The 13,753-nt window shown below is 43.7% G+C and overlaps 1 protein-coding gene across 1 annotated transcript in view; it reads right to left on the bottom strand.

Annotated features, from left to right (window-relative positions):
* Positions 1-8,094: 8,094 nt before the first annotated feature.
* The window catches only part of PRC1 (protein regulator of cytokinesis 1), an 18,659-nt gene continuing 13,000 nt past the window's right edge, over positions 8,095-13,753 (bottom strand). Inside the window, exons 13-15 of the mRNA XM_018569871.1 lie at positions 13,483-13,668; positions 10,462-10,502; positions 8,095-8,627 (exon numbers count right to left, since the gene is read on the bottom strand). Coding sequence (XP_018425373.1) covers positions 8,585-8,627; positions 10,462-10,502; positions 13,483-13,668 — 270 coding nt within the window. The 3' untranslated portion in view covers positions 8,095-8,584. The remainder of the gene's footprint in view (positions 8,628-10,461; positions 10,503-13,482; positions 13,669-13,753) is intronic.

Here is a 13,753-nt window from a genome sequence, read left to right as displayed (position 1 = left end):
TTGAGTTGTCACCGACAGCTCCTGGTCTAGTATTAACGATTGAAAAACAGATAGGAGTAATGGCTCCCAATCATGTGATCACTGTTAGAGCCAATTAGAGTGATTTGCTAGTTTTAGAAGCCTCCCGGTCCTGTCTCTACTCTGAACAAGAATATCTGTAACCTGTCCAGTTTATTGTTAAACCTGGATGCCAAAAGGTCCACATTCCCTGTCCCCCACCTGTGAAAAAAAAGACCTGGAGCACCTCTGGGAGTAGGGAACACCCTCTTAATTCCAGGTGCTTTCACTACAGTGAGACTTGTGGCTCCTCCCTGAATACCATTGCATTGTCTGACCGAATAAGGATTGGCTGACCTTCCAGCAGGGTCGTCAAATGCTGCAGAGACATGCTGTGGAAGAAACACTCGGATTGAGCTGTGTCCAGAACTAGACTCAGGTCCTCCAAATGATGAGTAATTTCAAGCAATGATTTCTGAAGGTTCAGGATCCACCGGAACCACTGCAAATGCTGAACAGTCAAGGTCACGTTGTTTGACTTCCCTCAACAGGAGGTCATCCAAGTATCCCTCAATAGGGGTGCCATGAGAGTGAAGAAAGGCTAATAGTAGGGCTAACCCTTTGGTAAATACTCGAGGCAAAGACAAGAAGCCAAAGCCAGGACCATGAACCAAATGTTTAGGAACCACACAGCAGGGGGGTGTGTCCTGCTCAAGGCAGAGTAAGCAGCAAACTCAGAGAGCTCCGTGGGGTTTGCCAACTAAACACTACCTATACCAACTTGTACCACCCCAACTCGAGTCACAAACGATGTCCAAATGCAAGAAGGAGGGCACGCCAGCTTCGCAGCGGGGAACCCCCTCTCTGCGACAGTTTTTTACCTCAACGCGAAACAGGCCCCGCGGCTGGGATCAGTCCAACATGACGTCTGAGCCCCGTCTACCGCGCACGCCACGAGGCAATATCCGTTCCCTATCTCCAACACCTAGTGAGCACCGCTCCAACACGCACCTCCACGGAGGTGACCGCAGTGTCCACCACATGTACGGCCCTAGAAGCCAGGGTTCGGGCCCTGGAACACTCAACCGGAGGCATTGCCGCTTATTGTGGCCCTCCAACTACGCATGGAAGATCTCGAGGACCGCAACCGGCGCCAGAACGTGAGAATACGGGGCTTATCCGGAGGCAACCAACCCTGCAGATCTCCGTTCCACGGTCTTCTGCTCCCCGACGCGGCCCCCGGACTCCATTCTACTTGATAGGGTGTAGGGATGCACCGATACTAGTATCGGTGCCGATACAGAGTATTTGGGTGAGTACTCGTACTCGCCCAAATGCTCCGATACCTAGCACGAGTGCTTCCTGTATCAGAAAGCCGGGCAGCGCATCATTACACGCTGCCCAGTTTCCTGATTGGCCAGGAAACGGCTCCATGCTCTCTCGTCACTTGTGATGAGAGAGCATGGAGCAGACTTCCCGGCCAATCAGGAAGCTGGGTAGCATGTAATGACGCAGCGCCCGGCATTCTGATTGGCCGGGAAGCCGGCGTCAGGCTCCCTCGTCATCTCATGAATGATAATATTAAGAAAGTGACCTTAAAGCATTAGTTTGTATTGCTTTGGAAAGAATGTGACCTGTCCCTTTTAAGAAAAAGTATTGGTAATTGGTATCTGCAAGTACTTGATCAAAAGTATCGGTACTCGGTCTTAAAAAAGTGGTATCGGTGCATCCCTTATAGGGTGCACCGCACTCTATGCCCACCTTCTCCGGACGCATCCCGCCTACGAGATGTCGTTTGCCGGCTTCAATACTACTCCATGAAGGAGGACATCCTGCGCCAGGCCTGGCTGAAGAAACCAGTCGAATTCGACGGGGTGGCCCTACAGGTCCTGCCTGACCTTTCACGCAACCCCCCTACGGCGCCAGGCCTTGCTTCTCCTCTGTGATTCTCCAGGCCGGCGCCTCTTACAGATGGGGATAATAATGTCACCAGCACACCGCAATAGTAAATCAATGATCCATTTTAATGGCACATTGCGGTAAGGAGTGCAGCAAGACATCTCGTTTCTTACAGATGGGGATACGCGATCCGCCTGCACGTCCGCAAGGAGGGTGCCTCGTACACGGTCCGGACCCCAGCCGACGTGCCAGGCCTATGTGAATTACTCCGGATACCCCTGGTGCGACTGCCAGACTGGCTCACCCACCTCCCTGATGACGGCCCGGTGTCTCCGGAGCCCCGCCAGGCTCAGTGGTCCACCTGACCATCCTCCTCGGCCCCTCCCGTTCGGAAGACCCTCCCAGTTCCGCTGAGCTTTGAAAAAGTCGTCGATATTTGGCCTCTCTACCTTCCCGGCCGGCCGTCTTTCCGAGCAGACGATCCATCCGGCTACAAGCACCCTCAGACTGGGGACGGTTCTCATACGCTGACCCACCTCAATTACACCCGCGTCGCCGGCCAGAGTGTGTGCCCCAGGCACCTAGCAAATGTGTCCACATCAGCTGCTGTACAATTCATTGGTAGTCAGGGATGACACAGGAAATGAACAGTAACTATTTCCCTAGTAAGACTGAGCAGAAAAAGATTAGGGCTCTCCCATGCATAAAACATAAAAAGCTTCTTTTTTTTTTTTTGTTAGTATCCATTTCCCCTGTAGCAGGGATGCACAGATACCGTTTTTGTTTGTATTGAGTACCGATATTCTTTTTTCAGTACTCGCCGGTACCGGAAGTCCCATTAAAGAAGCCGGGCGACGTGTAATGACTCTCCGCTCAGCTTCCTGATTAGCCAGGGAGCCAATTGGTTTGTAATGAGTTACCACCCGGCTTCCTGATTAGCCGTCACCAGGTGACGAGGAAGCATGAAGTTGGCTTTCTGGCCAATCAGGAACATGGGCGGTGAGTCAGTACATGGCCCCGGCTTCCTGATTCAGTCCCCACGCTCTTCGTCACCAGGTGATGAAGCATGAAACCAGCTTTCTGGCCAATCAGGAAGCCGGGGGGGGAGGGTAATGACTCGCAACCCAGGTTCCTGATTGACTAGCTTCCCAACCAAATCAGGAAGCCAGACAGCAAGTCATTACACACCGCCCGGCTTCCTGATCCTGGAAGTTCTGGTATCAGGATAGACATCGAGAGTTTGGGCGAGTACACGTACTCGCCCAAATATACGGTATCGGCACCGATACTAGTATTTGTGCATCCGTACACTGCAGGAAACCTTACTGAATTCCTGTGTTCTTCAATGGACAATAAAGAAAAAGGTTTTAGATCTGTGTTCAGGTAGGATTATACAGGAATGTCACAGAGAGGTTTCTCAACAAAAAATAGGACAGCTTCTAGCCTGAAATATGTCAGAAAGAAATGTTGCAAGGATAATTCAAGCAGTAGAGCAACACCCATAATTGTATGACCCCCCAAGTCTGCCTAGCTCCTGCGACTTCTGCTGGCCACTTCCCTTTAACACACTCCCCTACTAGCAGGGCATTTTGCAAGTGTGTTTGATGCCTCCCTAATGCCTTGAAAATGCACACTGAATGCTTTAACATATAGGTGTGTTACATCAGCGTTGCTTTGTCATTAAATTCTCAATGCACGTGTGTGAAAGAGCGCTAACAGGAGCTTGATTCTGAAAAAAAAGAAGACCCAACAAGGCAGATATCTGACCCTTTATGGTACTTAAAGCTAAACATTGATCTATCCCAAGTTGAAGGAAGGACAACATTTTCAATATAGAAAAAGCACAGGGGGGAGGCTAAGGACTCACAGCAAAGAAAATAAAACTTCCAAGCACCTCCTACCTACATATCCCAGTCAGTGTTTCAGGGGGTGTAGCATTGAGGGTGAGGTCATTCATACCTGGTGGTCTTGTCTCTTCGCGATTAGTTTTTGGACAAAAATATATAGGACTTATTTCTTCTGTTAAAATCCACCTAGCGATAGTGGAACAAAAAGCCAGTTGCCACACTTTCAGATATACCGAAGAGGGAGTCAAACTTGCTAATGGAAGCTGAAGCAGCGAGGTACCATCATACAGCCCAAACCCCAGCCAAGCACTGGAGAGAACTTCTTTAGGATTTTCATGCAGGGCATAAGGAAGAGAAAACAATGTCCCAGTGGAAGGCAGAGACCACTTTAGAAAAGAAGAGTCCTAAGGCCTCAACCCTACCTTATCCTTGGGGATGAGCAGAAAAGGCTCTTTAAAAGCCAAGGCCACCACCTTGGAACACACATAAAGAAGTGATGGCAACAAGAAAAACAACCTTGAGAGTGAGTAGGGTCAGAGCGATATCTCAGAGTTTCAAAGCGTGGCTTCTAAAGAGACAACAAGTTCAAGTTGAGGTCCCATGGAGCCTCCAGAGTGCATACAGGGGGGAAACCATGATCAATCTCCTGCACAAAGTTCTTTACTAGGGAACAAGAGGCAATTGGTCCTTGGGAGAGAAGCGAAAGACATTCAACCCTTTATGGTACTCCAGGCTAAAAAAAACGGTGGTCTAGGACAGACTGGAGGAAAGATAAGAAACATCTGATGGAGTATTTCCTGGGATGGAACTCCCTCACTATGCAACAAGCAAAATAAGCCTTTCCAGTGCAATGGTAGACTTTGCAGAAAGTTATTTTCCTAGCTTTTGGGAGCATAGGCATGTCAGCATTCAAAAGGCCTGGCCTTGAGGACCTTGGCCTCAACAGCCAGCGACCGAAAAGCATGGCGGAAGGTCGATCCGGTCCTTGAGACAGGAGGTCCGGAGAATCTGGTAGCGCCCAGAGATCCTGCCAGGCGTTTGACTATGTCTGCATACCAGAGTCCGCCCAGGCCAGTTGGTCGCAATGAAGATCAACGGAATGCCTTTGTCTCAATTCTACAAAAGGAGGAAAGGCAAGAGTTTCAGAGGAGGGAAGGTGCAGATCAAGCTGAACTGATCCCAGAGTGACCAAAGCATTCACTGAGAAGGCCCAGGGATTCCTTCCAGCATCTCCACCTGCAAAATGGTGAAGGGGCCATTCTCCGGGATCCAGACGTTGACAACTAAGGAAGAGTGACTTAAAATTTTGCATACTTGGAATGTATATGGCGGGCAGACTCAGTCCTGGTTGGGTGCCCCTGTAACCCAAGTAGTCCAGCATGGAAGGGACAAAAGAATTGCCCTAAGCTCCTTCCCCCCGCTCCATGTGGGATCCGTTGCGAGTACCTTCCAGACCATAGGAAGGACTTCCTTTATCCCAGCACTGAGGTTGGAATCTGCTATGCCAGGGCAAGTCTGTCTTGTTGGAAAGACAGATCAGGAGATTCAAGTACAGAATCTGTTGCACACAGCTACAAAAGTGGCACCAAATGTAAAGACCTAGCTGTCCCAGCCACCTAATGCTGCAACACAAGAGTTGCAGCAATGTCCCATATTGACCAGAGCAAAAACACTGGGCACCTGGCCTTCACCTTACTCTACTTGCAGTCTCACCTGGAAGGTTGCAGCTGCCAATTTAAAGGGACATGCCCAACCCTTTGTCTGTCTGGCAGGCATGCAGCGTTAAAGGGGTTTTCAGGTACATGGCTCTACCAGCAGATGGACAACAGCCCAGGACCTGTATAGCATCCTGTGACTACTCCACATGCTGCACTAAGGTGAGCACCCAATGCAGGATCCAGTGCCCTGAGCACATTCCAGGGCAGCCCCACATCTTTCTTCCAGTGGTGTCCAGGTATGGTTTGTCAAGCCTCAGCCAAAGAGAAAAACAAACAAACAATCTGGCTGTTGAGGTATGCAACAGTAGCTGGAAGCAGCTGAAGAAAACTTCCTACAAAAGGGTTTTGAAGCGGAAAAAGTGTACATAGTGTAGAAAAGCATGTGCTTCTCTCAGAGCTGAGGTGGTGTCCATCACCTAAGGGCACTAGCAAAAACAGAGGCAGGCTAGGTGCCAAAAGGATTATATAGGGCTGTCCTTAAAGCTTTTATTTCCCAGTGCCCAAAAATCACCTAAAAAGGTAGCTGCAAAACCCATACATTCAAGACTTAACCTCCAGTGTTCTGTGATGTACAATCAAGAAATCTCTTTGCTACTGAGCTAGTCGACACTTCTCTAATAAAAATCACATTAATTCTAATGTGCTTAAAATCTAGTGAACGTCAACATGCTGTTAAATCTATGCAGCAATAAGATCTAAATTGCCTAATGTAGCCGAGTGAACCCGTGCCAGACTATGGACCATTATTTACATATTTTTAAAAAGTGAAGTACAAATTTACAATAAGACTTTAGCTGTATGGACCTCCTTTACACTCAGTCATTCCAAAGCAGCAGGCAGTGCTTACACTCAGTTTCTCTCCTGTGCACAGATGTGAGGTAAATCATACTAGATTTGATGGTTTCTACAAAACGTTCCATCTGTATTTTCAAACAAGCCTTCACTGACCTCTGCAGCTTAGAGTTCTTACCTTGGATTAACCTCTAGTCAATTTTTCCATGTAGTGCAGCATAATTGGTCTGTAATGTTCTACTTTCTAGAGTTTACTGTCCCCAATGCCTAGTTTATAAGACCAGTGGCTGAAATGTTCTTTCCTAAAACCAGGGCCGCCAATTATGCAACTGCCTCTGTGCAGTAATTTCCAATCAGTGAGAGGACCAGAGCTACTAAGATTCCTGGTCTGTCCTGCATGGCTTGATTGACAGGTCATGCAAATGCCCTTCCAAACCCAACAGGATGGGGCTATGTGAGCAAATCCGGAGCAGTAAAACCTAGACGCCAGCAGCTCATGTGGTTGGAACATAAGAAATCTAGAGAGTATCGTAATCTTAACTGCATTCATGTCCCTGCAGGTTAGCGTTTATGTAAAAGATTTATATGCAGTTAATGTCTTTTGATAAATTGAAGAAAAAAAATAAACACACCAGGGAACAGCCATTTTAAGCATATTGGATTAATTTACTATACAGGAACTGTACAAAAAACAAAAGCAATACATCAGGTGCATTTTCACGAAGTCATTTTATCTTCTCAAATGATGCTATGGGTTGGGTCTTTACTGACATCAAGAAAAGTACCTTTTTTGCATAAACAAGTACAGCGTAGTCTGTATTAAGTTATCTGGGTTTTGTAACCCATAGTGGCGTTGAGAATAGTAAAAAATGATCTACAATTTGAATACAGTAACATATGCATGTCAAGTTTCAGAGTCTTGGGCTCCGTTACCTAAAACTAAAAGGGTGGCTGGTATTGGACATAACGCATTACTTTCTGACTAAACAAATGACTGTTTTGGAAACCAGAGGGAATATTTCAATATTCCATACTAAAATAGGGGCTCACATTTTGAGATCACTGTAGTGCTTTTCAATCTGGTGAGAAACCACATTCCCATTCCGTACTCCTGTAGATCGTTTCTCCAGGAAGGCGTCTGTGGACAAGTTCTGAGGTACTGTGTGTCCCCATTTCACAGGTAATTTCTGGTTTAGTCATGTAGTTACTGGAGTGAAATTCTTCCAGGAAGAAGTCTGATGGGCAAGACCTGGGGAACCCACATCACTTTGCAGGTACTCTATATAGTTTGGCCATGCAGATACAGGAGTGACATTGTTCCTCCAAGAAAACATCTGTGCTTTGAGGTTGTGCTGCTTACCCCTAAACTTTGGCTTCCTCCCCTAAATATCTAAAATACGTTTAAAAGAAAGACAGTAAAATTGTGTTAAAACGCTGTCAGCACCTGCAGTTGCCAGATTATCACCCAAAATGTAGTTTGTTTTTTTAAAAGGTGAGAGCACTGGAAGTCATCCATGATCTTCACTGCACATCAGGAGTCCCAACAATAACTCCATACCTAGTCTGTGAAATGAGGGTGACAACCCCAGGGAGTGTACCTTGGGGGGTAGGTAATGGGGCAGGGGGGGACAACAGCCAAAAAGGGTAGCTCCTATATTGGCATGTAATACAATATTGGGACACAATTATCTCCCTGAACTAAACTGACAAAAGGAAAGATAACCTCATTAGTGTTGCATATTAGCTGTCAAGTTACCCACTTGTATACTTAAAAAGGTTAAAACAAGATAAAATTAACACTGAAGGTTAAATGGAGCTTAAAAAAACCCTACATGCTTAAAACCCAAACTACATAACAGCTATCATTGGGAAATAAAACCATTTTGTGGAAATAGCTGTAGTGACATTTACATGTGCAAAAGGTGTTCATGATTAATTCAAAACCAAGAACCGTATATATACAGAAAACATTAAACCTTGCAGTGAGAACTGGAGCCAAAATATCCATATCCAAGGATTATAGTACTCTTATTATACAGTACAGCTCAAATAAATGCATACTACCATTTGGCAACCTTAAAGGAATATATAGAATAGTTTATCTTGAGGCCAAGGCTTATCCATAACAAGCTAAGAGATGAATTTACAGTGCAAAGTTAGCATGGGCTTCGGCGCAGATTTCCCGTCTTACAGTCCTGGAAGGCACCCTTCATCAAAAAAGTCCCAACTATATACACACACTGCAGCCACAGTGAGTGGCAGGCGATGCAAATGTACAGCTGAATCCAGGTCAGTTTGGATACTACATATTGGATATAGTAGAGTTCAGGATTACAGGGTTTGAGTCAGCTCTTGTAGCTTTTGAAAGTTCTCGCTGCAAAAGAAAAAAAAAAAAATTTCTTTAAAATGGAGGAAAACTAGGAGAAAAGTGAAAGAAAGAAAACATGCAGATTAACATCTTTGAAAAGTGACACAATTTTAACCATAAATAAGTTGCAGTCTAAAAATCACAAAGTCGTATATAGATAAAATATGCGACCAGATTCTATTACTGGACCATCATTTGAAATTAAAACTATATGTACGCTTTTCAAAAATGTTCAGTGCACAAGTGTTAAAAATAAATAAAGGGTGTTAAGGAGAGAAGCAATTCTGGTAAGTTGCTGTATAAGAAACACATAGCAGGGCCCAAAGCTGAGCTTCCATTAGGAACATTTCTGACAATTTGCTACAGCAGAAAGATGTAGACTTCATGCATTAAGGGAGTCTGAAAAGTAACAGTGTTGTACAATCTGCCACCAAGCTGATCAGATACATTTAACACCTGAGCGCTGCTAATGATGTGAAGTACTGCAAGACGTTGGTTAGAAAACACATGACAAGATGTAAAGGCAAAGTAGAGCTTCGTATAACCACTGTATGGATAATGGTTCTCCATTGTGATGTATTCACACAATTCTAGTTTAGGAGCCAACCAAAACAATGCTTTCATGTATCCGAACATATAATACCAAAAAACAGAATTTTACAAGTAGATAGTCATCCCTACAGTGGATACCGTGTGCCCTTCAGTCAGTCGATAAATGGAGCGCATGGTTAGTACACCAGTGATAGATCAGTATGATACGATATATAACTATGACTGGCTTCCTATGGAACACACAACCTATAGGGAATCTATACATATATAAATAATTGCATTTTTTTAAATATAATACAGTATTAAATATCATCAAGCTTCAAATAACAGCATTATAGTAGTGTGGACATTAGCTAAACATAAGAGATTAAGATTTGCAACCAAAATAAAGATCTGAAATACGACATTTATTAAAAGATCCTAGCACTGTTAACATAGGTCTAAACCTATTTGTATACTTGAACATGAGCAATGCCTACTAAACAAATGTATGTGAAGTTACTAGGCACATGTACAGATTTAATAACTTGGCTACAGCTCATTCCCTCTGTTTTCACTACATCTGCCGCTCTATGCAGACATGACGCCGCGACCCACTGCAGAGGGTGTCGCGACCCACTTTTGGGTCGCGACCCACGAGTTGAGAACCACTGTTCTAGAACATTTAAACTGAACTCCAGCATGGCGTATAACCTCCAATGGACTTTTTTTTTACATCTACCCTGCTAGGGTGACTTTTTAAATCTTCTAGATTTCCACTTTCAAATCAGAATCTTGAGTTATGAGTTCATGATCATCAAGCACATAAGGGTCAGGTAGGAGTTCCGATTTTGGATGCAAAAGGGCACATTACACGTTAATTAGGTTAGGTAGAGAAAAAAACCCACAAGGTTAGTTAAATTTTAGCAATAAGCTGCAATAGAAAACTGGTAGATTTTTTGCATAGTAAGTGGTGGTTAGTAGAATGTTAGACACATTTTATGTTAGAAGCATCAGAGAAATGATTGTTATAACAGCACCACACAGTCAGGTTCAAGTATCCTATACACAGGTACAAGAAACATTAATTGGATGGATTCTATGGTGATGGTGGCGGCCCTGTGAAACAGACTTTCTTTGAACAAATGGGTGATATACTGGTGTGAGATTGTACAGTTATGCCCGCTTTCCTCTGGTATTGTTACTCTAACCTCAGGAAACCATGTAGAATGTACAAAGCGTAGGAAAGAACAGATCACCTAAGATGAATCCCATAAGCATGCAGAAACCACATGTACTGGATACAGACCTGGAGTATATGGTTGTAGAATCAATATGTGTGGAATCCCTCTATAAATACAGAATAGGAGTAAAAACCATGTAGATCAAATTCGCCAATACGAATGTGGAGTAAAAGTGTGTATCCTGTGTAATCGTAGAAAACCTCCAAAAGCTTCCCACTCACCACTATGGATATCATTCAGTGACCCACACAAGAATATCTTCATAAGCCACTATCACAAGACCGACAGCATAGAACTCCCTATAAGTAGCACCATCACTAATGTTTTGTACTAAAATTAAGCTCTCCAGTCAAAACCAAGTTTGTAAAAGCAAGCCTTGAGATAAAAGGGGGCACATCACGCCTGTTCAGCTATATTCTCCAAGCACCAATGCTTTTTCTTTGGTGATCTACAAACACTTGCTCAAAGGGCACATGCAGGAAACGTTTGTTGCATTGTTCCGCAGACCAATATTTCAGCCACAGTCCTCTGCACATTAACATATATGAAAACTCATTCTGGAAAGGAGACTATCAATATCCAATAACCCATCAACACAGTAGTGTAATGTTGTGTGTATTGGCTCAAAATGTTCTAAAACTCAATGATCAGAAAGGGTAATTCGGAAATTTAGTACATACTCCTAGAGTGACAAATTGACATGGCAGCTATAGCACATTGCATAGAAGGGCCTGCCAGGGAGAATAATGGTTTGTTAGAAAAAAGTTACACAGTTGCCAGCTCCAAAACATGGTGCAGGTTCCATGATATTATAGGCAGCCACATGGGGTCATTGGGTCTAATATTTGTCCTGCATATATTCTGGAATGATGATGCATCCATAAGAAAATTAATTCAAAAGTGGCTTCAAGAAAAATAAGCTAAAGTCAAAAAACTCCCCATTCACTAGATCTAGACATTAGACCAGCATGGATGTTCTGGAGAGCAGTGTTTGAGGCTGGGTTCACACCTAGGCGATTCAGATGCTGAGCTGTTTTTGATCGTGCAACTGTTCATTGTAAACTACGCGGTTGTTGGCTTTCAAGCTGTCTCAAGAAAGAAAGCTGCCAGGAGTTGCCCCCAAACAGAGTACTCTCTCCCCTTCCACCAGCCTCAGGTTTGCAGAGTTCCTCTAGTTCCTACATCACCATCAGCAAGGAAGGAGGGTATACACACACACAGAACATAAACTTGGGGTGGGGAGACACAAGTCCTAGGCAGCAATAAAGAGGAATGCTTTTTTAAAGTGTTTAGGGGGTTGTCTTTGCTATGTGAGGGTGGGAACAATCTTATGTATGCCAACCAAGATTTGGGGGAAAAGTTTTTAGTATTTAGAATGACCACCTGTCAATCCCTGGTTAGAGGTATGGAGGAAAGGGACAGGAAGAAGCAAGGAGCAATGGAGTACAAAGCTGGCGGAAATAACCAAAGCACCCGATAAATATAAAGTGAAAAGTTTGGTGATGGCCTCCCTTCCCATACCTTCCAGGGACCACCTACCTAAAAAAGTAAAGTGGGAGCTGAAAAAGTCAGTTGTTGGGACTAGATACTAACCCTAGTGACAAATGGCAAGTCAGAAAAAGGCCCATCAGCAGCGAAAGAGCAGGGGAACAGGAAATCTCAGCCAGCTCTGGAACTTTACTAAGCACAGATGTTAAGGCTACTAGCCGGCAGAGCAGTAACTGAAGGTAAAGAACTACATGACATGAAAAAATATTAGCAAAAAGTGTCAGCTGGGGGTAAGCAAATTAAATCAGTTCTACGATAAGAGAAAGCATAGCAGACATTAGGGAGATGGAATAAATGTGCACCTTTGAAGAGCTGGGAAACTGAATCAAAAGTGGGAAAATAGCCTCTAGATCCATTGCCAATGGTGCTGGAACTGGTAACAGAACCAATAAGGCCTATTTTTTCTTGTCCAATATCCTTCATCGGTTATTTTTTTGTAAATACAGTAATCTCCCTCAGGATAGATCAATTTGATGCCTTATTATAAATAACAGAGAATTTATTAAAACTGGATCAGACAATCTGGAGCAGTTGCCCGTGGCAACCAACCAGCTTCCACTCTATCATTTTCAAAGCTTAACTGAACAGACTGAATAGAGAAGCTGATTGGTTGCCACGGGCAACTGCTCCAGATTATGTCTGATGCAGTTTTGATAAATTCCCTCCAGTGTATTAGAGTTGAACTCAAATAAGGGACGATAACCTTAAATACGACTGAGGTAATTCATCAAGATAAAACATTGCAGCATATTTTCAGATGCAGCACAGCACATGCACCATAGCTCCAAGACTAAAGATATACATTGCTGGGTGTAAAAAAAAGCTTTTTAAAAATTGCGACATCAGACAGGCCTACTTGTTCATCAGATAGCAGCTTCCTAATGACCAATCCCACTTTTCAGATAAAAGCATCTATATCACACCTAAGCCCTTTCATTGAAACAAACCTAAAATGATAATATTGCAGTACCAGTGTTCGATTTCAAATGGATTGTGTTTCTTTGGACCACCACTTGAATCCTAGGCACAGGCTGTATAAAGATCCTCAATTTCATTCGAAGTTATGATTAAGTTCACCCTTATTCTCAAAATTGTTAAATACCAAAAGTAATCCAACTGCCCACAGGGGCTTTGGCATTTAAAACACATGAAGGGTGGAAGACATATGAAGGGTGCAAGCCTATGTGCAGTTAGTGGGTAGGGCTTAATCTTGGAAAAGAAGGGTTTACCAAGTTTGACCCCTTCTACCCAAGGTCAGGTTCTCTTTAGAGAAGATCAGTCAACTGCATAGTCTATAGCAGGTACGCAATTACTGGGCTGTGTTCTTGACCTGTATATGGATAAAAGGTTCTAAAAGTATAAACTATATGTATGAGAAAATATAATTATATAAACCCAAACAATCCCCTTTAAATCAACTGAACAAGCAAAACTAAATCTTGTCCAGTAACTCCTTTAGTACCAACTCTAAGGTTTTGCAGTATATCCCCTCTGACTGTGTGCTGAGGTTTGTGGTTTTCTAAGAAAATGTGAATTACCGCAAACTCAGAATAGGTGCTGGCAACAGAGTTAACGCTGAGGTTACGCTGGGCAGGAATTGTGAGGTGGCACCCACCGCTTATAGCGGTTCCATTTAAAGTGGACATGTTTTCCTTGTTCTTCTCAAGCTTCCTTGGCTGTGGCGTTTTGAATCCTCTGGATGGGGTACGGATAGGAAGTCCAGGCTAAAGGAATAAGAAATATTTGTAAGGAATCACACAAAAAAAAAAAAAAAAAAAAAAAAAAAAAAAAAAAAAAAAAAAAAACATT

This window comes from Nanorana parkeri, unplaced genomic scaffold (genome assembly GCF_000935625.1).
Source record: "Nanorana parkeri isolate BGI_ZX_2015 unplaced genomic scaffold, ASM93562v1 scaffold1415, whole genome shotgun sequence".
In the NCBI taxonomy this organism is placed as follows: domain Eukaryota; kingdom Metazoa; phylum Chordata; class Amphibia; order Anura; family Dicroglossidae; genus Nanorana; species Nanorana parkeri.
Note: the sequence above shows the minus strand (reverse complement) of the source record. Positions and strands in the feature narration are given on the sequence as shown.